Below are 24,026 nucleotides of genomic sequence, written 5' to 3'. Positions count from 1 at the left end.
TGTGGGGCGTGTTAGAACGAGCCGTTTTAGGGGGGCGTGGCAGAGTCTTAACTTTGATAAAGAATTTCTCTGGTTTTGAGGCTTTAGTCTTTGCAACTTCAGGGATCTTATCTATGCACAATCAGCTTGTAACACTCCAAAGAGAAAGGAAAACTTGAAATCGCATCATATGACCCCTTTAATGTAAGTGCTGGTTTCCTTGTGTCTTGGTGAATCCTGGTGAAGTTTACTGTGTTCATCATTAACATTATAATGACTGCCATTATTGAAGTACATATTCCAGTGACATAGGCTACATATTTAATAAATAATTAAATAAGCATTAAACTTGTTACAGACAGTACAGATTTTATTCAACACACATCAATTTTACATTAAACACCACATGATCCTTTTTTTGTCAGTCGGCAGGTGGATTTCTAAATACAAAATCACAAAATGTCATTATCATTATAACCATCACGATCTTATGATTTTGGTTAATAATGCATTTAGCTGTGCAACAAATCATAATATCTCCAAAATTAGAGCTCATATTCTAAATGCAGATTAAAGGAAGCATCATAATATCATAATGGCTTGGGCAGAAATTTGAAGAGATGGCACAACATGGACTTGTCTCACAAATACTAATGCAGGGTTTTGATGCAGGACGTTATTTTGAGATGATATTTGAAATGATAAAGAGAGACAACTGATAGTAAGCATTCTTTTTTACAGTTAGGTGAGGGTTAGATCAAGAATTTCCGTAAGATTTTAAACATGAATGCAAAAAAAATTAAATTTTTATCTAATTCAAAAACAAATAATGATTTGAAGTCACAAAGTAACAATGATTAAGCGCTTATAAAAAAAAAAAAAAAAAAAACAAAGTAATGGTGAGTCACATACAGTGTGTGAATGAGGCCAGTTTTTGGAAGATTTAAATTTTATAAATTTATTTATAAATTAATGTATCTATTTTATTTATTAATACATTAATTCTTCTGTTAAAATGTATTATTTGAGCGGTAAATTTGATTACAATTTTTTACAGTAATTTTTTTTTTTAGAATCTGAGTGTATGGTTGTGAAACTGAACTGTGAAAGTTGTGAAACTAAATATAATTTTACACACACAAACACACACACAAAAAAGGTTAGTAAGTGATTTTTCACACTAAATTCATGTTAACATTGTTTACATCATGTGGTTATACTATTGAAACACAAATTAGTATTTCAACATTTACATTTGCACGTAACCTTTTTTTCTTTTTCTTTTTTTTAAGAAAATGAAAACTGAGTTGAAATTCGATTGTGCAATTGTGAAATTCAACCTGTGGTCAACAATATGCCACAAGTGCTGCTGACTGAGCTTAACTTGTATTTAATTCTAGATTATTTAATACTAAGGACTTCTAACCATAGTAAGCACCACTAATATTCAGCCAGGAGACCATCAAAGCATTGTTTCCAGTTCTTTCCAAGACATGGAACCTGAATGTTCATCATCTGCTACAAAATCATGTTCACTTTCCTCTGCATTCTTGTTGGTCTGCTTGCATGGAGACCTTTTCCCATCATTCTGCCTCAGAACCAGCTCATGCTGCCGCACTGTAAAAAACACAGTCTCTGTTTCGTGAGGCGCATGCCCAGGTAAGTTTCCTGAATGGTGGAGACGTGATTGTCCTTTGGCCCCCATGGTGCCCAGAGGCAGGCCTTTAGTGCCGCTGACACTGAGACACACGCTCTGAGTTGTGGTGTGTGACATCATGCCTCCATAGTAGCCGCTTCCACATCCCGCGCTGCTGTTGACACGAGCTTTCTGCTTCAGGTCTATTGCAAGACTGCGCCTTAGCCAAGCCTTCTTAAGCTCTGCCTGCACCTGTTCATGATGGAGAGATTAAAAAAAAGAAATAGACAGAGAAAAAGGGTTAAGACACTGGCACACACACAAATTTAAAGGTGATGTATGTGGTTTCCTCTATGTTAAAATACAGTCACTTTCCAGCTTAACGAAATATGTTGTGTCCCAAATGAAAACCACTTATACTATGTACTTTCTAGTGTATGAAGGATATTCTGTAATGTGGCACTGGAGTCTCGTAGCCCTTTCCGGTATCTAATTACCTATACAGCAAAAAATATATATACTTTCTGGGCAAAATATATTTCAAATATATGCTAAAAGCTTAATGAAATATCTTTTTGAAATTGAAAATATTTAGTTTTATCCTTCATATACCAAAATATATTTCAAAATGCAAGAAAATACATTTCCAGCCTTATAGTAGCCTAATAGCTTACTAGTGAAATCTCAGTGCACAAGTGCATGGTCTGAGTGTGTGAAGTGCACTTTTTGTTGAAATTTTCAGTGTGAACACACTACTATTTATGCTACCAAATTGCATAGTGCAATAAATATGCAGAGTATGAATTGAGATACATCAATCCACCTAAATTTTAAGTAAAAATGTAAAAGGCTTCTGGGGTCATCAGCTTCCAGTTATTTTTATCTGAACAAAACAGCTCGTTGTGCTGCTTGATATTGGAAACTGGTATTTCTTTTATTATTTTAATGTAGTACTGTATTATTGCAACTATAGACACACTGGTTTGTAACATAAATAGTTTACAGCACTTTTTATTCTCCTTGTTAATTTACCTATAGTGACTAATGAATCAGAAGTCTTGCACACTCACAGAAAATAGCATCTTTCGCGTTGCAAAATATTATAAGGTGGATAGTTCACCCAAAAATGAAAATCCTGTGTTCAACTTTGTCGGTCGAAATTGTGTATAAGAATTTTCAGCCATAGTCACACGACACGGACAAGAACTCAAAATGAAAAGTTTGAGTAAAAGATGACAGAACTTACATTTTTAAGTGAACTATGCCTTTAAATATGTAGAGACAAATGAAACAAATATAAGCCATTTGTGTTTGATTCCCCCCAAAACTGTATAAACTGTCAATAAAACATTGCTCTGTTTATTTGAGCTCCCCAACCAGCCCAAAACAGCAACATTAGCTAAAGGCATTATTCTTACAATTACATTCTGTCCTAAATTACACTCTGCATCTTTAAAGGATCATTTCACTTCCAGGATAAAAAGTTCCTGATTATTTACTCACCCCCATGTCATCCAAGATGTTCATGTCTGTCTTTCTTCAGTTGAAAATAAAGATTTTTTTTTTTTTTTTTAGAAAATGACTGATCGCTTCACTAGATAAGACCCTTATATCTCGGCTGGGATGGTGTAGAGCCTTTTGAATCTGCATTGAAACCACTATATGGAGAAAAAATCCTGAAATGTTTTCCTAAAAAAAAACTAATTTCTTTTCGACTGAAGAAAGAAAGACATGAACATCTTGGATGACATGCGGGGTGAGTAAATTATTAGGAAACTTTGATTCTGGATGTGAACTAATCATTTAAACATGCATTTTTCAAAGAAAGCTCATTGAACTGTTCAAGTTCACACCATCAAGTCACACTGGGTAAAATACAGTAAGTACACATGTATAAATCTAAAGTGTGAAACACTCACCTCCCCATTGCAGAAGCAGTAAATAAATGCCACAAAGAAACCCTGTGGAAATGAAATGAAAAATTCCAATGAAATCATAACCAGAAAAATCATGCAATTTTTCAGGGCAGCAACCATGTATGATGCTTCATGTTCCCTAACTAAATTAAAGCAACATGAAAAGCTCCATTGACAAGTCATTTGTATGTTTAAAAGCTGTATCTGTTAATTTTATTTTAAGAACCTTAGTTACCATGAACTACAGTAGCAATAAAAAGTTGTATTTTATTGACTAATGTAAACAAATATGAATAAAAACCATAAGCAATTAATTGTTTACTGTTAGTTAATGTGAGTTAATGCACGTAAAGTGTAACCCTGTCATCTTAATTAATCAATTATTATTGAAAATTAATCAATTAATTAAACTTCTATGGAAAGTGTGAATCATTGTCACTGTGAACATAACTGCAGACTATTCCATTTTTAGCAATCAAATCCCAAAGTAATTTCCTTCATATCTATTACTTGCAGATTATAGGTTTAAAAATGCCCTTGGGGAAAACTTGCCATGTCAAAGGAGACCCCTGACCCCACATTTTTTTTGTTTTTTTGGAAAATAGACTATACCTGTGAAGAGTTGAAGAGCATCTCATAATGCATCTGAATCTGCCACAGCAGACCTGTGACCTCAGTGTATGGAAGAGCCATGAACAGCATGTAATGAACTCCAAACAGTGGCATCAACACCAGGGTTGACTTCAGCAGTTTCCTACACAGCAAACAAATCACTACAAATCACATGTGTGTTTACATGCGTAAACGCGTGCGCGTGTGTAGTAATTTATAACCTGTACTGCTGTCTAGGGTCTAGTTTTCCAGTGTTTGTTTCCCACAACTTAGAGGCCAGAACCCTGATGATATTGAGGAAGAGAAAGAAGTTCACCTAGATAAATAAAACACACAAAAATAAGTGACTTTTCAGTAGGGATTTTCTGATAGGAAGCGTTTATTGTTTATAAAATATGGATAATATATTTTCCATTTTATAAAGTACACATTTTCGTTATTGCATAGGATATATTTAATTTAAAGATTTGAATTATTATTAGTATTAATTAGAGAAAAATATATATTTTCTTACAACAATGGCTGCCAGGATAGGTACTTGATAGATCCATTTGAGATTGCCGGCGCTTATATCCCAGCACCTAGAGATAAAGAAATCCAGCCTTCAATGCTTTAGAAAGCACTCTCAATCATCTATTATCTTTATTTTACTGTGTTGCAATGTGAAATGAATATTTAATTATTTAAAACTTTTTTTACACTGGGACACTCATTATTACACAGTCCAGAGTTTTTCTTGAGTATTTTCCTCACACATCCTCTATAAAAAGTCCAGAGCAAATTACCTACTTTTTCAACAAACTCAATGGTTCTTTGAGAAATCTAATCCCTTCCGAAGGCAAATGTCTGTGACTGAGGATATTTTATCGCAGCACTCCTCCATGTGTGTTTTTTTGACTACACTGATCTACCATTTGCACATTAATCTTGCTGCACATGGACAGCATCCAACAAAAAAGTAATATAAAACAATTCTGGTAACCATTTACAATTAGGTTAGGTTTATTAATAAAGTTTATCAACATTAGTTAATGCATTACATAACATGAACTAACAATTAATAATATATATTTTACAGCATTTATTAACCTTTGTAATGTTAGTTAATAAAATTATATTAATGTTATTAGTTATTAGTTCACAGTGCATTAACTAATAGTAAAAGATACAACTTTTGTATAACTATTATTTATGTTAACTAATATAGATAACTGATTTTAACAAATGAAACCTCATTGTAAAGTGTTAACAAAATTCTTAACTCAGAAAAGCCTTATTTGTGTTAATATGGTGGAAATTACTAGACATCCAGGCTTTAATCTTACCTACACAATGTAGGCCCTACTAAGAAACAAAATAATGAAGAACCACTTGGAATGAGTATAATACAAAGCTGCGTACCATCAGCATATAAATTATATGAAATATTGTTTTTACAAAAAAATGTAAACTAATGGAAACATATACAGTGAAAATAAAATTGATCCAAGAATAGAACCCTGCAGCACACTGCTGCTTAATATAGACGATGAATAAATACATTAATAAAAACATGAACTACTTAAACAACTGCTTGACCGCACCATAAATATCTTGACTTCATATGTTCAGCCAGAGACTATTTTTAGAAAGGCCAACATTAGGTCTTGCATGGAATTTGCTAAAAACTATGTGACAAAACCTAAACCTTTTGGAAAAAAGTTTTGTGGTTTGATGGGACCTATTTGGCCTAAAAGTGCAAGTTAAAGCCAAACAAAGCTCAAGATAATAATACATTTATTCTCCAGAAGATAATACATTTATTCTCCAAACTGCAATGTCCTGTGTAGGGTTGTGGGGATGTTAGGGCCAATCCCAGAGTCTCGGGCCGAAGGCAGGGAACTTAGGAGATCATATTCCAAGGTGTTATCATTTAGAGCTTTAACAGAAACCTTTGCATGTAGGCACTGCATGCATGTGTGCCACTTGTTTGTGTGTGTAAACCTACTGTGTGTCTGCCAGAGACACCCGGGCACTGACCCATATGGATACAAACACTGCAGGTATTCCTATGTAAGAGGAAGCAAGAGAGACTGAAGCAGGATGTTAAAGGAGAATACTATCTACATTTTGCACCCTCAATGCCATAATGTATTGCTCTACAAAATGTTACTATCATATGCTATCTTCAAATCAAAAGTGACAACTCACCCCAGCCTATGATTGTTAAAGCCCACAGACAGTTTTTATCAGACAGGAAGGCCATGAAGATCAGACTATGCAAATACAGACCCTCCACCAGGATCCAATAATGATTGGTTGCCAAGAGATACAGGAAGAGGGTCACAACAAACTTGCAGCCCACCTGTTAGCACACAGAACAATAAAGCAATGTTGGGTTCTGCAGACACTTTGTGTTATTTATGTACAGTACATATGTATTCATTTGCAAATGTGTTTTTGTGAGTACCATGTAGGGTCTTTGTCCAATGGCCCCATCTTCTAGTTTGCCTTCATCTATGACAGCATAAAGAACGGCGTCTTTCACAAATATACTGATTGCTCGGCATATGAATGAGGTGAAGAGGTGGATGTGGATGTAGTTACGGGTGCAATGGAGACGTCTATAGAAAAAAAGAAACAGAGAAAGGAGAATAATCAAGCTAACTTTGAAGTAGTTGTGGAAAATGATTCATTTCATTGTCTCATACTGTAAGTCACATGACAATGCAGATGTAGTACATCCAGATTGCTTTCATTATGAATTGTAACTTTTTAAAGTGCAATTAATTGAACGTATGGGTGTTTTTGACCCACTTAAAGTATGACTTAAGTACATCTTTATATGTAATTTTACAATTACTTGATTCTTGTTATTAATTACTAGTGTGAACTGAATGTAAAGTTTTGGTTCTGCATGGGTAAATTACAACTATTCCCTTCTTTCTCAGTGAGCAGAGGACCTGCTGACTGTCTGATCAGATCATAGCAAAGATATCTCATAAGTCTGTATCTGAACACATGGATATCATATTCAATGCTACTCTTACATTAAAAATGTGATATTTATCTTGTCTAAATGTTAATTTTGCACTTACTTAAAATAGCAAAGGATAAAGACAGCCACCAGTAACGCCACCAGTGATATGGAGTATCCAATAGTGTACATGAGATAAAGTCGCTCAAAGACCTCCTAAATAAACACAGCAAAATAGTACACATATTATTGAACGTATGTACATGTGACTGTAAATGCCTGTACATTTTAGTCCATGCTCTTATTTTATATCTTTTGGACAAAAAAATAAATAAAAAATATTATATAAATTTTTTTGTGTTGCTATGCTGATGTTTCTGTGTGGTTGCTATAGGTGGTTGGTGACTGAAACATGTCAAAAGAGTACATATCAAACTATCTATGATATTCTGGTCTAAAGAAATGGTTCAGGTGCCTCTTTCAATTTAATCTATTGAATTTTGAATATTGAATTTTTAACCATTTTGTTTCAATTTAGTTTAGCCATCTACCAGGTGATGTCAATTAATTGACTCTGCCAATGAGTTACATTCTTAAATTTATATAGTATGAATATGAGCAATATATAGTATAATATGAGCAATAGAAATGTAATGCATGCCATAAATTGGATAATAGCTGCCTATGAGTTATGAAAAATACACACCTCCTGATCGCTGTGGTTAGTGTGCAGGTAGGTGGTGCATTCTGTGTAGTTAGCCCATGTCCGGTTTATAGTGGATACCTGCTCCCAGTTACCTGATGCATCACAGTGGCGATATGCGTATCCTAAAATGCACATAAAACTGTAATGCTAAATACTTAAGTATATAGTGTGGCTGCATACACTTAAATATGTGACAGAATTCACATACAGTGCTTGATATGTTTCCCCTTTAAGGATGTTTAGTTGTCTGTGGTGGGGTTTCCACCACAGTTCATAAAAGCAATAGCCAGTTCACAGCTTTTCATCCAATTTTATTGTCTGTGTTCATTTAATCGCACAAATACCTACATGTAGTGACCCCGATACTCTTGGATGTTTCCAGAGTTTTTTGTTGTTGTGGTATGACAAGATGAAGGCCAGCGCAGTTGCTCTCAAGTTACCCGAGTTTTGGGAACAGCAAGCTGTGGCATGGTTCCCCTTCAGGAACTCGAGCTGCATCGGAAAACGCTTTGGGAACGCCTTCAGCGTGACCACGCTCTGTATCACATGTAAAATCATTATACGGTGCCCGTCTCTCCTCAGTGCCCTCAGGAGATCGATCTGCCAACCCTGCCACCTACGGTGCTTCAGTGTGCAGCGGTCTCCGGCGAGCGCTTCTCTCAGTCACCGAACGTAGCGGTATTAAGAGGCTCGCTACCTCTTCGGAAGATTCTAGAGCCGCTAGTTCGGCCATTCCCTGCCGGTCCGCCGCTTCAGGACACCGACCTAGCCGCTCTAAGTGCACAGACAGTTTGGGTTCTACAGCCGGTACTTCATCATCCCAAAGAAGGATGGAAGTTCCTGAGGTTTGCTTTTGGGGGCAAAAGCTTACCGGGTTCTTCCGTCGGCCTTGCACTCTCACCCCGCACTTTCACAAGGAGTGTGGATGTTGCTCTGGCTCCTCTGTGACTCCAGGGCATCCACATACTCAACCATATGGAGCAGATGGCAGTTCAGCATCGAGATGTCGTTCTCGCTCACATGAAAGAGCTGGGGTTAAGACTTAACGCCAAGAAAAGTGTGCTTTCTCCATCCAGTACAGAGAACCACTTATCTGGATGTGATGTGGGATTCGACCACGATGCAGGCACGTCCGTCTCCTGCTCGGTTCGAGTCGATCCTCACTGCAGTCGCGAGAGTGAGAGAAGGCCGGTCACTCACTGTCAGCAGTTCCAGAAACTGCTGGGTCTGATGGCAGCTGCGTCCAACGTGATACATTTTGGCCTGCTGTACATGAGACCCCTACAGTGGTGGCTCAAGACCAAGGAGTTCTCCCTCAGGGGAAACCCGCTCCGCATGCTCAAGGTCACGCTGCGATGCCTACGTGCCTTAGACATGTGGAGTAAACTTTGGTTCTTGTTTCAGGGCCCGGTGCTGGGAGCTCCTTGTTGCCCCGTAACGCTAGCGACGGTCGCGTCTCTGACCGGTTGGGGAGCGGTCATGAGTGACCGCTTGGCCCGCAGTCTGTGGAGTGGGCACCATCTCACGTGGCACATCACCTGCCTGGAGATGCTGGCCGTGTTTCTAGCATTGAAACACTTCCTCCCGGACCTAAGAGATCACCATGTGTTGGTGCGCACCGGCAACACAGCAGTGGTCTCTTATATCAACCACCAGGGAGGTCTGCGTTCACGCCCCATTTACAGGCTGGCGCACCAGATCCTTGTGTGGTCCCAGGGGAAACTCCTCTTGCTGAGATTAGTTCACATTCCTGGGCATCTCAATATGGGTGCAGACATCCTGTCAAGGCAGGGGCCAAGGCCCGGGGAATGGAGACTTCACCCCGAGGTGGTGAAGCAGATATGGAGAGTTTATGGGTAGGCTCAGGTGGAACTGTTTGCGACTCGAGAGACATCGCACTGTCCCCTCTGGTTCTCTCTGACTCATCCAGCTCCTCTCGGACTGGACGCTATGGTACAGACGTGGCCGAGGCTTCGTCTGTACGCCTTTTTCCCCGATCGCTCTGCTCCCAGGAGTTCTGGAGAGAGTGTGCCGGGACGGCGTCCGTCTACTGTTAGTAGCCCCGTTCTGGCCAGTCCAAGTATGGTTCTCGGACCTGATTTCCCTTCTCGACGGCTCTCCATGGGAGATTTCAGTCAGGAGGGATCTCTGCTCACAGGCGGAGGATACAATCTTTCACCCCCGCCCGGAGCTGTGGAAGCAGTGGATGTAGCCTCTGAGGGGGCAAAACTTGTAGCTTCCGGTCTCTCAACCGAGGTTGTTGGAGTTCCTGCAGGCCCGATTCTCTGCAGGGTTGACCCACTCCACCTTGAAAATCTATCTTGACGCCGGTTCCACCGCATGTGCTTTTATAGCTTCCTGGTCTCTACATCACCCGATTGTGACGTCTCGCCCTTCCATTGGACTGATTTTACATGTGATTCAGAGCATGGTCACACTGAAGGCGTTCCTAAAGCGTTTTCCGACGCAGCGTCTCGTTCCCTCGGGGAACCATGGTTACATTCGTAACCTGGAGACGTTTGCACAGACAGAGGCACAGTTCACGCTGCGAGACATCACTGCAGATGACACAAAGTATTACTACGTAGTAGCTTTGTTCAGCAGCTCCACAGCATTGCAAGTGGTAACCCTGTTAAATGAGCCCCCTGAGAGGGACAAGTATGGCACTCTTAAAACATACTTGTTGGGAAATTTTGGATTGACTGAATTGCGTGCGAGGCAGCTTCTTTCGTTACCAGGACTAGGTGATGCATGCCCTCTAAGCTTATGGACCACATGCTGACATTGTTCGGTGACCATAAGCCCTTTTATATTCAAAGAGCTGTTCCTTTGGCAAATGACAGAACAAGTCTGTATGGCTTTGACCAGCATGACAATCTAGGACTTACGAGAGCTGGCTAAGATGGCCGACAGTCTTTACTAACAGAGTCTTTATTAACAGTCTTTATTAAAACAGAGTTTTGTTTTACCAACATTTTTTAACGCCTCCATCAACCCACTGGTGGGTGCAGCAAATCAAACTGCACAACCGCCACATGGTGAAACGACTCTGCATTATGCTTTTATAATGATCACTTTGGGGACAGGGCCAAGAAGTGTTGCTTGCCATGTACTTTCTGTGGTAGAATTACCACAGGGGTCAGTAGTCTGTGAATGCTGTGGACACTGGCCATACTGGTTGCCTTCACTTCATTACTGACAATATCGGGGTGAAATTTCCTCTGTGATACTGGGGCCTAGGTGAGCGTACTGACGGTGACTCCACTCGACATGTGTTCTGAATATAAGAACCCCTTACTGGAGGCTGCTAAAGGCAGCCAAAATCCCAACATACGGAAAGCGCCAAGTTAAGTTGTGTTTTAATGGACAGCGTTTCACTTGGGATTTTGTTGTGGCTAAGTTGGCTCTTCCTTTGCTGGGTGCTGATTTTCTTTCTGCAATTGGTTTGTTGGTAGATGCACAAAACTGCCACTTAGTCAATGCGAAAGATTTCAGTTCTTTTCCATGTATCCTCAGCGTCTTTTCAACTACAAACTTGTCAAATTCTTCAGAGTCTAGTTGCGAGTTTTTGCAACTTTTCGTGAGTTTTCTGACAAGTCAACTTTCTCCATGGCAACAAAGAAACATGGTGTGGAACATCATATTTCTACTACAGGTCTGCCTGTGTATGCTCACGCTTGCTGTCTTGAATTTTTTTCTGTCTTGAAATTAGCTGTTGCTTAAGTTAAGTTTGCATACATGGGAGAATTAGGTATTGTACAATGCTCAAATAGTCCTTGGGCTTCTTCCTTGCACATGGTGCCTAAGTTGGATTGCAGTTAAGGTCCGTGTGGCGATTATCACAGACTCAATGATGCCACAATTCCTGTTCGCTACCTTGTTCTGCATGTTCAAGATTTCTCAGCGCGGCTAGCTGGCAAAACCATTTTCTCCAAAGTTGACTTTGTGCGAGGATACCAACAAGTGCCAGTCCACCCGGGCGGTATTCCAAAAACTGCTGTTGTCACCGCTTTTGGATTATTTGAGTCAATGCGAATGCTGTTTGGCCTGAAAAATGCCACTCAGACTTTTCAGAGGCTCATGGACTCTGTGTTACAGGGTCTAGCAGAGGCAGCCATGTTGGTGCATCCGCTTTCAGATGTTCCAATTGCTCTTACTAAAGATGCTTCTGATTTCGCGGTTGGGGCTGTCCCCTGACATACAGCACCATTGTGCTACGGGTGTCCCGAGTTCGAATCCCGGCATGTGGACCTTTCCCGATCCCACCCCACATCTCTCTCCCACTTTACTTCCTGTCATTAAACTGTCCTAACTAAATAAACGCAAAAATGATAAAAATCAATGTTTAAAAAAATGGTCTAGTGTGGCCTTAAAAAAGATGTGAGATCGTGGTCCGTTTCATGCATAACCTGTCAAAGAGTGAAAATGCAGAGTCACGTTAAGGCACCGCTGGTGCGTTTTGAGGTACGGAAACGTCGTTTCTATCATGTAATCTTGTTGGTCCTCTTCCTCTGTCTCGGGAGGACACTCACCTGCTCACACTGGTGGATCGGACTACTAGGTGGCCAGAAGTTGTGCCCTTTTTCTCAACATCAACTGGGGACATTGCACGTGCTTTTATTGGCACCTGGAGTGCCAGATCTGACAGGAATGACTGGCTCTCTTTGGTGTTGCTGGGACTTCAGATGGCCCCTAAGGAGGATTTACTGGCTTGTTCAGCAGAGCTTGTTTATGGGAAGACACTTAGGGTGCATGGCGACTTTGTTCCTGGTATCAAAACTCCATGGTCTGGATCAGAACACAATCCCACACTGCGAAGCCATGACTCCACTTTCGTTCCAGTGCCCAGCTCTTAGCATGGACTTAACAAGGCTTGGGGTCCCAATGTTCTGTCTTCTGCAAAATTTGTGTTCGTTCGACATGATGCACACAGAGGGCCATTGAAACCGCCATATGATGGGCCATTCCGGGTTCTGGAGTCCACGGATAAAACATTTGTAATTGATGTAGGTGGGAGGTCAGAATGTGTCTCAATTGAACACCTTAAACCAGCTCACAGAGACCTGTATCAGCCAACTGAGGTGGCCGTGGCACCTACCTCTGTCAACAAATCTGGCCAGTTTGTCGCTCAAGCTTTTCCTGGTAATAGCCCGTGGCAGGTGACCCGTACAAGAGTGGTATGCAGAATTTGTGCCCCTGATGAACTGGATATGTAGATCTGTGAATTCTGGGAGGGTGTTGGTGCTAGTGTGGCGGCATACACTTGGGGACTGTTTACACCTGGTCACTTCATGCATTTTCTCTGATCGGATAGCTATCTGATTGTGAAAAGACCAGGTGTAAATGCCCTCCAAAATGCTTGATTTTATTTTGATATAAATCCGACTGCTCAAACCACAGGAGGAGGTTTGGGCCGCATTCCAGATGAAACTGGACAAGTGTAAATGCATTGGTTGTTGAAACCACATATTTAAATTTTATTCCTTAAAAAATGTTAATAAAATAAACGTGTGAGAGCTTGTTATAGTCTATATGACATGTTGTAGGCAGATATGACGGCGCTAATACAACGCGCATCACTGCAGATGTGTAGCTGAGTATGTCTTCAGCAAGTCGACGTGCAAACTGCTGCAAACACACAATCTCAACACACAATCACTCAACACAGACGGTCAACACACAATCATCTTCAGTAAAAGTAGTAAGTAGAAAATAAAAAAGTAGAAGAAAAGTTGACAGTCGGCCGTCGGCCAATGTCGGGCTGTCGGCGAGCATCTGTCGGGCTAGTTTTTTTGGTGTTCCACACGTCGGCACTCGTCAGTCTCACATCTGTGCCAGTTTTGCCTGATAAATGATATTCAAAATGGTAAGCAAGTGCTGCTTTGTTTACGTTTAGTATATCTGTGTATATGTCGTACATCCGTTTTTCGGTTTCTCCTTTTAAATGATGAATATATAATACTGATAGATGCTAATATAGACAGCTAATTCCTCTCACGCAGGCACAGAACACACTGTTAATTTGCAGCAGGCTATAGTCTGAGTTGTGTGTTCAAGTGCAGATTTTTTATCCAGACACTGCCGAAGCGAGAGGAAACACACTTCTGCTTTTGTCATCACTAGTTCTTTGAAGTTCCCAGCCTTTACAAAAAATAAATTATACTAACACTAATTAGTATACTAATAAAAATTAGAGCATGTACTTTCAGTCTACTTTTTATGTACTTACATATCAGATATATACAAATTTATAATTTTATGCTACATTTATACTACTGTATAAATTTATACCACAGTACATTTGGCTTGTACTGACATACAGAAAAGTCAAAGAATATTTGGCCAATGCTTGAACTTATCTTTGGATCTGGATCACATGTATCAAACTCTGCTCCTGAAGGGCCACTGTCCTGCAGAGTGTAGCTCCAACCAGCTCCAAAATAACTTCCTGGAAGTTTCTAGTAATCCTGAAGATCTTGATTAGTTGGTTCAGGTGTGTTTAATTATCATTGGAGCTAAACTCTGCAGGACTTCCAGGACCTGGGTTTGACACCCTTGATCTAGATATACTTAAAAAAAGTATAATTAAATATTCTAAGTATACTTGGCTTGTAGTTGTGTTTGCTCTTTTGATATAGCAGCTTATTACATACTTTTTCAAATATTGACAGCTTAGAGGTACAGTAGTATTCCAGCATGATTTATATAGTATTTGATAAACTTACTTGTTAAAGTTTATAAAAACAAGTCAGCTTTGCAGTGAATCGTAACTCATAATACATAAATTATTATCAAAAAATCCAATGAAGGGAAAGAGCTAGGTTCAAGTCAACTTAAATGAATAGATTATATCAAGTATAAAAATAATACCTAAATAAGAACCTAGTATACTTAAAGTGCAAATATATTATATAAGCACTCAGCCATTAGTAACACATTGTCACATTCTCTTTTGGTTTCTCTTCCTGTGTTTAGTTTAGTTTCTGTGTTTGTTGTTCGCTTGGTTTCTTTTGCTAGTTTGTTTCTATGGTTACTGATTGATTATGTTCATCTGTTCCTTGTTGAGTTTCTCATTATCTTGTGAATTTATACCCTCAGTTTCTTTTATTCAGTCCAGTATTGTCTTTGTGTCAAAATCTTGTGTTTACTTTGCCTGTAATCTCTCTCTGTGTTTATTCTAGTAGCATTTGGGGTTTTTGTGTCAGTAAAGAAGAAAGCTGCATTTAGATTCACATCTCTTCTACTTGCCTTGCTCACAATGTGACAGAATACCAGACCTGGAAAGGAGATGGCTCTAGCAGCCGTCCACCTCCTCCTCTTCCTCACCCAGGATGATCACTCCCTTGACGACCATACCACATTTTTTTTGGAACATGTCCATCAATCAGTTGTGGCCTAATGGATAGAGAGTTCGACTTGTAACCCAAAGGTCGTGGGTTTGAGTCTCCGGTCCGGCAGGAATTGTAGGTGGGGGGAATGAATAACCAGTGCTCTCTCCACCTTCAATACCATGACTGAAGTGAGACCCTTGAGCAAGGCACCGAACCCCCAACTGCTCCCCGGGTGCTGCAGCATTGGCTGCCCACTGCTCTGGGTGTGAGTTCATGGTGTGTGTGTGTGTGCACTTGGATGGGTTAAATGCAGAGCACACATTTTGAGTATGGTACACCATACTTGGCCACACGTCACTTCACTTCAAAAACACTTCCTTGTCAGTTTGTTAATTTCATTTTATTACACTGGATTTCATGAACAGTTAAAAACCAATATCCCTTTTCCTTTTGATGGTACTCGAGGGAAATGTATTGATTTTTTTCTTTCACCATGGATGAAGTGGAGGAGGGCTTTGATTGCAACTCACCCGCCACAGACCTAGAGCTCACACTCACCACTGACTTCTTGCCAGTGGAGATGTTTGTCATGGAGCTAGAAGCGGAGGACATGTTTGTCCCAGACCCTGAACCTGTTGCCATATCTGTCTCAGAGCTAGAGCCAGCAGCCATGTCTGGCCCAGAGGGAGCACTAATCCAGTTTGACATCCTGAAGTGGAGTCCTACCTATGTCCTCACCCTCAAAGCTCTTCCTTCTCTTCTGGTCCTGTCCGCCTGTCCTGTCTGGAAACTTTCCTCCCCTTCCAGCCTCCAAGCTCCTTCATCTCCGCTGGTTCCATCCAGCCTTCAAGCTCCTGCATCCCAACCATGGAGGCCATACCATGTTTCCGTGTCCTGACCATGGAGGTCATCCAAAACCTAGTCATCCTCACTGGTCCTGTCCAGCTGCTTGGCTCCTCTCCTTCTGCTGGCTACATCCCGCTTCATGGCTCCGGTGTCACCCTGGATTTTCATCTCCTTGTTTCCGCCTGGGTCTCTAACTCTCCCAGCTTCGCCTCACTGGATTGATCGCCTTGTTAACCTCAATCCACAGCCAAATCTCCACCCTGGCTCCTCACATCCAATGTGAGTTCTTCTTCCACTGGCTTCTTCAGTGTGTCCTCCTCCTCAGGTCCCTCCATAAAATTCACCCGAGAGTCCTGGCACTCTCTCCCACTCTTTTGGTGTAGTTTTTGCTTACACTGCAAGGTGGGATTTAGCGGGTGCCTAGTGAGGGTAAATATCACGTTTTGTTTACTTAAAAATTTTCTATAAACTGAAATGTGGGCCCATTTAGTTCCAAGTACTGAAATTATACTACTATTATAAAGTATACTACTAGTACATTGATTTTTTTTTGTATACTTACTGCATAAAGTATGCTTTACCGAAGTTTACTTAATAAAATTAATTTGAAATATAATTCTTTTTTGTAAGGGTTAGCTTTTCAGTTTTCTTCTTTTTTCAACTTTTCTTTAAAGCACATTTTACTCTCCCAGCTTAAAATACAGAGTAATATAAGGCATTCATAGGTTCATTTTCTTGAAACTGGAGAAATTACATACGTCAGGTTTAATTTCATTTTGTTCAGGGGGGTTTAGCAGACCTTTGTGGTTGAAGTCATAGATGTACTCAGGACAGAGAACTGCAACCGTCTGATTGGGCTTCCCCATGGGCCAGCAAATTATCCCATCCCATTCAGGAACACAGTGATCCTCTGACAATATACACACATATCATTTTTTACCAAAAGTATAACATGAAATACATCTATATTTAACTAAAACATGCATTCAATGTATTCTCCAACAAAATGTTTGAAGGTGACAAGTCAAATAAATATACTGTACATATAGTAGTAACTCAAAAGTAAATGCGGTATATTTTTGATATAACCCAAGAGCAGTGCATCTGCATTCATCACACAATTAGGCAATTCTATGTCCTGCTATAAAGTGACTCATCACTATGAATAACAAAGGAACCTGAGCTTAAATCAATATTTCTTATCTTAAAATCTTCATATAAACAGGGCCACAGTCTAATTTGCCATAATCATAGATCTCGCTGTCTTCAGGAAATTGGATCTGTGGGGTTAGGAAGATACCATCTTTTGATTGCTTCAGTATAGTTGTCCATTTGTCGCAACAACTCTTCTTAGCTTTATATTATGCCAAGTTACACATTTAATTTAATTAGATAGAGATGGTAGATAAAGTAGATATCAGCATATATGAGTCATATGGGATTTTGTTCTCCTCTTCTATCGTCTATCAAGTGAAAATCATAAGTGTGATTGGCTTTAAAAGTAATTGCATGCTTCTCCTCAACAGGCCCTATAATTTGATAGGCTATACTTAGGGTTAGGGGTGTTTCTGACATTGTATAACAGTCATTTACTCACACAATAATTACATGCACTTTTCTCACTGAAGCAATTTTACAATTAAGTGCACAAATCAAGCCGAAATACACTATAATACCTCTGACACCATCTAACTGTGCACGGATGCTTCTCTCACACCTCGCTCGTGCATCAATCAGAAGAAAGATCTGTTCATCTCTGGTGATGACATCATCAGAATCAATCTGTAAGAACAGTAACATAGAAAGAGAGAACATTACTCTCTCCCTTTCACATTTTTTCACTTTACACAATTCTAGACACCATGATGAATACCAACAGCGCAGTATCATCATAATCATCATATCTTGACTCTGAAAGATAGTGGTCATTTTTTTTCTTAATGTTATTGTGCAATTTCTACATGGTAGATACAATTATATTTCTAAATGCATGTGCATTTTTTTTTTTAATTTAGGCACTTTCATTTATGTCCCATGGGGTGGTTTTCTTTTTGTTATCCCCAAAACAAGTGCATTTAACTATACTGAATGTGCACTTGTAGTGTTCTTAAAATCTTTAAAATGTAAAAAAAAAAAAAAAACTTTAATTGCAGATAATATAATATTAATTCAATATATGTCACACTTTATTATCCACTTTAGTCCAATTTGTAATAATGTGAAATTAAACGTTTTGCTTTAAAGTACATTTTAAATAGTTTTTTAAATAATCATTTGTCATGCTTTCATGACGTACAATTATTTTGCTAATATACTAAAGTATAAAATACTTGATTCGTATTACATTTAAAGTTAACATATTTTAAATATTTAGTTAAATAAAAGTTAAAGTTTTTAAAGTTATTTTGTCAGTAGATACTCAAGGGATATAAATATCACATAAAAAAACTTTAATAATTTTTTTAAATGCTTTTTATATTTTATTGTTTTTATTGTCCCTGAAATTCTTTCAAGACTTTCAAACTTAAACTATTAAAATACATAATAAAAATCAATTTCACATGTTTAAATATATATCTCAACAAAGAATGCAATAATATACATAAACATGTTGAAAAAAATGGTTGTTTTACCATTTAATCTACACATGTGAGATTACAAAAGACTAACAACAACCTCCCTTAGTTTCCATGCATATGGTTTATGGTTTTCCACAATCTCATCTTAAATCATTGACATATAATTCGTCTATCACTATCTGGCGCGCTTTCTTTTAGGCTCATGCGCTGTCTTTCGGTGTTGTGAAATATTTGCACAGTCCTGTGGTATGTGACGAGCTCTCTTCAGCCTTCAGGATGAGAGAGCATATCCAACCTTATACACACCCCACACCCATGGCCATCCCTCACCACTGTCCCACATCCCACTGGGTCCTCACGAGTAGAGAAACACAGAAGCATTTGTGCCCTGAATACATTCACAACCACCGAACAAAACTTCAAGCTCACACACTGACCATGAGAAGAAAGAAAGAAAGAAAGAAAGAAAGAAAGAAAGAAAAAGGCGCTAAACAAATTAAAATTTAAGTCGCCATGAAATCAAAAATGACCCTGTCCACATCCAATTATTTATGATATTTTGGTCTCTATATGACTTGTTTATATAGAGTTTATGCTTTGCACCAAATTGTCCGGCCACTTAGACAAACAATAGAATATCATCCCTCAACAAGCCACATGATTTCAGGAATTGTTCACAGCACAGTTGTAGCACAATTGGGAAAGAGTTACTGGCCAAAAACTAATAATTTGGGTTTGTTCAGATCTCTAACCCTTAATTTGAGCAATAGTAACAGTAATGCTTGCATTTAATTATAATGAATATATTGATAATACTTGTAAAATGACATTGTGAATGTACTTCTAAAATCGTATTAATTGTTTATTTTTGTTTTGTGATAGCGTCACAAAAATTTCAAATTCAAAATGCAATTCTAAAAAGCTTTAATATTTCATACACACACACACACACACACACACACACACACACACACAGAGATAACATTATAATCAGGGCCGGATTTACGCATAGGCATTCTAGGCACGTGCCTATGCTTGCTCGTCCAGGGGGGCCCAAACACAATGAAGAGATATATAATATTTTTGTTATAGATATCCCATGTTATAAATACTATGGGATATCTACAGTAGTAAAAGAACCAGATCCCCAGAAGACATTGAGCAAATAAATATAACAAACAATAGGGTAAAATTGACAACCTAGTTTCATGTCTTCAACCTTTTTATGTACGGAAATCACGCTTTCTTTCTCCCGTTCTCTCTCTCTCCCTCACGCACGCACAGACATAGACGCACTCGCGCACACACGCGGAGAAGCGGACAGAAACTTGTCATCAGCGCTGCGGGCCTGCGGCTGCCCCGCGAATTTATCAATAAAAGAGTTTCTGAAAGCAGCTGAAAAGCTACATGACATTTCTCAGTAGCGAGGTTCTTGAAGCAGTTCAAAGATTCGCTATTAGTAGACGCTGCTGCTGAATACTGCTGAGAGACGCACATACGCAACTATTCACACACACTTAATCTCTCTCTCTCTCTCTCTCTCTCTCTAATAACTGCGTTAGACTGCATTAATAACCGCGTTGGCCTGCATATCAATGGCTCAAGCCTCTGTTATTACAATTTGTTTGAATTCTCAAACAAATTAAGAACCTACATTCGATTTTTATTGACTGAACGCAAGCGCGTATTGCGATAGAAAACACTGTAACGGTTTCCACTGATTAAGAAATATTTTTGTTTGCTTGGGTGGTAGCCTAATATTAGGCCTATATGGGGGCCCAACAATGTGTTTTGCCTATGTCACGAAAAGAGGTAAATCCGGCCCTGATTATAATCACAGCATCATCATTACAGTTCACATTAGTCATTAAGGGACTAAAACTGCAAAAAGTCAATTAACCATCTGTCTTGTTTGATTTGTGTTTTTTTTACCACTGGAAGACATAGGCATTAATGAACCACACTCTCACACAATCGAATGCCATTGATTCGTAATAATTGGTTTGCGTGACTGCCCAGTGTTAAAACAACTGTAAGGATGTCATCTGATAGATATAAGTGAATGTTTATTTCATTACACATTTAATTCACGTTTGAAGAGGGTTAGTCTGTTTCAGTAGTCCAGAAGTAAACGTTTGAACTTGCCGAATAAAAGACATCTGCATAATTCTGAAGATATTTCACTAGGATGTTCAAACACCTGTCTTCTCCATGCAGTGAAGGTTCAATTAGTGGCATGGCAGTGTGCTTGATCAATAGTGCTTCTCGGGGTCATGTTAATACCGTTTCTAAATTGTCTGTTTATCGAGCGTTCATCTCTCTCTGACAGACTCATTTTCTGCTTCATTGAACATGTACATGCATACGCCAGTAATTCTCTCTGAGGTTGACAGGACAAACAAAGAGACACTTTCATTTCCTCAATAGCCAGACATATGCACAACCCCGAAAAAAATTATACATTTCTTTGCGCCCAATCTAAATTTCAGAACAACACTTTTTTTTAAGAATTGAGCTTCCACCAGGGTCGCCGCTAGTGAGGTGAAAGGTGGTGACGATTATAGGGGCCCGCGGCTGTGGGGGAGGGGGTTCGCGTCGTCACGAAAGCTTATCAGTTGCACGTTTTAAGCCTTGCCAATTTAAACGTTAAAAACAATTTAAAGCACTCAAACACAAGACGCGTAAAAACTCGTGCGTCTGTGCGTTCACGGAGAGCCGCGCAAACACCGAACCGAGCTCTCCTTCGCTTCCTCCCGCGCCTGGACGAACAAATACACCTCGCCAGTTTAAACATACAAACACAAAAAAGACATGAAAAGCTTAATTCAGCACCCGCGCGCTGTGTTCTGAGAGCCACGTCTCACAGCCCTTGAACACCGAATTGAGCTTTGCCTTTGCATCGTCTTGCTCTTGAAACGACAAATACATACAAAATTATGTCACAATAAGTCTTTGCGAGTATCCTCGAAAAAATTGTCGGTTATGTCTTAAGTGAAAGTAAACAGTTGAGAAAAAAATCGAATGTGTATATCATTATATTGGATGTATTGTCTCTTAAAGTGACTGCGCCTATAATTTACTAGCTGATGTTGGTGTCCTTAATGTTAATCCAAGAAATTAAATGGGAGAAAATCACTCACTGCTCTTTAATGAATTACTTTGTAGTTTTAACAATAACTAATCTATATTTAATTTATACAGTGAAGACTATGCAATGCTTTTTTACATTTGATTATTCAGTATCTGTACCATTGCCGATCCTAGACTTCTGGGGGCCCTACGCAAAACTATTTCGGGGTGGGTGGGGTATGAGTGGTTATGAACGAATGAATGAAATGCATTTGTCCGTGTTTCACTCTGTCTCGAATCGCTCTCGCGGAAAACGCTTGAGAAACAGGCTGTGTCAGAAATCGCCCCCTATACCCTTAAATAGGGCAATATTTGAGGGGACAGCCATTTTTATTGGTGTCCGGAACTAGCCCGCGTTTCTCAATATGCGTTCTTGTCTGTACTTGTGTTCTCGTGGACTTGTGATCGTCATCAGTCGTTGCCCAAGTACTGTTCCAATTCAAAGTTCACATCTAGCCAAGTACAGTTCAAATCCCCGGATGTGTTCTTACTCCACCCCTTTTACCAAGGATGCATCCAGAGGTGACTTGTGCGAACTTGAGGCAGCCAGGTATCCCAGAATGCTTTTCGCACAAACCAGCGAGCGTTAATGGCGGAGGAGAAAACCTGCATAATTTTCAAAATATTACTGTTATTGTCATGAAATGCAGTTCTAAGAGTATTTCAGGCGAGAATGTAGTTGTTTAAAACTCATATATATTATAAACTCTGCGGTTTATTTATAAAGATAGCGCCTATTTGAAAATTTACTCTGCCGATTTCAGAAACGAGAACTCCACGCGATCACCGAGCGTTCAGTACTCATGTATCCGCTAGTCCTTCTGACATTTGCCGCTGGCTCTGATGTCTCTGTAGTGGTTAAACATGAGATATAATTCATTCTGGGTAAATCTAACAGGCAATCTTTGGTCTCATGAATCTATTATTTCTTCCAGGTCACATCGTTTTGGCTGAGCACAAAGTTATGTTTCATAAATTATTTATCAATCGTAATACAGCACGGACTTGTTGCATACATTTGACTGAATTATTTGCTTTTGTCTGATTTCCTATTACATAAGTCTCTTATACTTCATAGTTATACTTTTATAATGGCTATTATTGTTCATTAAAACTGACATTTAACAAAAAAAGGAAACAGTCTTTAATCCAAGAAACACAGGGTACATCCAACACTGGGAACGGCAGGAAACACATGAACATAAGTAGAACTGACAGAGACAGACTAGGACTTAAATACAGGGGATGATTGGGGAAACACAGGTTTATGGGATGACTAATCAAAATAATTAACAAAACGAGGACAGGAACATGACCAAATAAGGGAACAGAAACAGGGGCAAAACCTGACATTACGCCCCCTCCCGGAAGGTGCGTCCTCGCACCGTAGCAACAACAGAGGGAGGCGTGGGTGCGAACTTGGGAGGAGGTTCCGGAGGAGGACGGACACCCGGGAGGGGGCCGGCAGACAGAGGCCAGGGAGGGGACGAAGGAGGGAGGAGACAGGAGGGGCCCGGAGCAGGAGGAGCCAAGCAGGACCCAGGCCACAGCCATAATGTCGACCCATGGTGGAGCCGACGTAGGGAGGAGCCATGGAGGAGGAATGGCCGCCGACTCCAGGCGGAGGTGGAGAGCCAACGAGCCAGGGGGCCAGGGTGAAGCCGAGGGCTCTGGCGACCAAGGCGGAGACGGAGATCCGGAGATCCGCAGTGGAGCCGGAGCAACTGAGGACCAAGGTGGAGCTGGCGGGAGAAAGGAGCCCAATAGAGCCGGTGGGACGGAGCAACAAGGTGCAGCAGGAGGAGCGGATTCCTGAGGCGATGGTGGGTCGACGCCCGACCTAGGCGGAGCCGGAGGGACAAGGGAGCCCGGTGGAGCTGGTGGATCGACGGGTGACGGTGGAGGTGAGGGAGCTAGAAGCCGAGGTGGAGCCGCTGGGTCTACGGGCCGAGGCGGAGTCCGGGCCTCGGAGGCTGGAGGCTGGCACTGGAGGGCGCTTTCTAGAAGCGGGCACTGGAGGACACTCTGGACTGGATTCGAGGACTGGAGCCCTCTCCTCTTCCCTTTGGCACTTTCGCCGTGCCATACTCAGCTCACCCTTAGCCACGGTGCAGGAGGAGGAGCTCCTCTCCGCGCTCACACCAGCCGCGGCTTTCTCCCTCGTGGTGGACATTGTTGCCGGCTCTCACACCTGGTCTGACGGCTTGGGCTCTACTTCCGGGGCGATCCTCCGCTCAGTCGCTCGGCATTGTGCTGACTCGTAGATCGTGGCAGGAATTGCCTCTCCGTCATCGGTGGGCTCGGGCTTTAGCTCCGCACAGCGGGGAGATGGTGGG

At 40.4% G+C, this 24,026-nt stretch overlaps 1 protein-coding gene across 1 annotated transcript in view; it reads right to left on the bottom strand.

Annotated features, from left to right (window-relative positions):
• Positions 1-1,441: 1,441 nt before the first annotated feature.
• Positions 1,442-24,026, bottom strand: part of LOC107751715 (parathyroid hormone/parathyroid hormone-related peptide receptor-like) — a 35,002-nt gene continuing 12,417 nt past the window's right edge. Inside the window, exons 6-17 of the mRNA XM_016567469.1 lie at positions 17,659-17,764; positions 16,782-16,892; positions 7,806-7,927; positions 7,221-7,315; positions 6,593-6,746; positions 6,334-6,487; positions 6,131-6,191; positions 4,658-4,724; positions 4,365-4,459; positions 4,144-4,285; positions 3,535-3,576; positions 1,442-1,867 (exon numbers count right to left, since the gene is read on the bottom strand). Coding sequence (XP_016422955.1) covers positions 1,442-1,867; positions 3,535-3,576; positions 4,144-4,285; positions 4,365-4,459; positions 4,658-4,724; positions 6,131-6,191; positions 6,334-6,487; positions 6,593-6,746; positions 7,221-7,315; positions 7,806-7,927; positions 16,782-16,892; positions 17,659-17,764 — 1,575 coding nt within the window. The remainder of the gene's footprint in view (positions 1,868-3,534; positions 3,577-4,143; positions 4,286-4,364; positions 4,460-4,657; positions 4,725-6,130; positions 6,192-6,333; positions 6,488-6,592; positions 6,747-7,220; positions 7,316-7,805; positions 7,928-16,781; positions 16,893-17,658; positions 17,765-24,026) is intronic.

This window comes from Sinocyclocheilus rhinocerous, unplaced genomic scaffold (genome assembly GCF_001515625.1).
Source record: "Sinocyclocheilus rhinocerous isolate Xijiao unplaced genomic scaffold, SAMN03320098_v1.1 scaffold891, whole genome shotgun sequence".
Lineage (NCBI taxonomy): Eukaryota > Metazoa > Chordata > Actinopteri > Cypriniformes > Cyprinidae > Sinocyclocheilus > Sinocyclocheilus rhinocerous.
The sequence above is the reverse complement of the archived record's forward strand: the minus strand, read 5'-3'. Positions and strand labels throughout refer to the sequence as shown.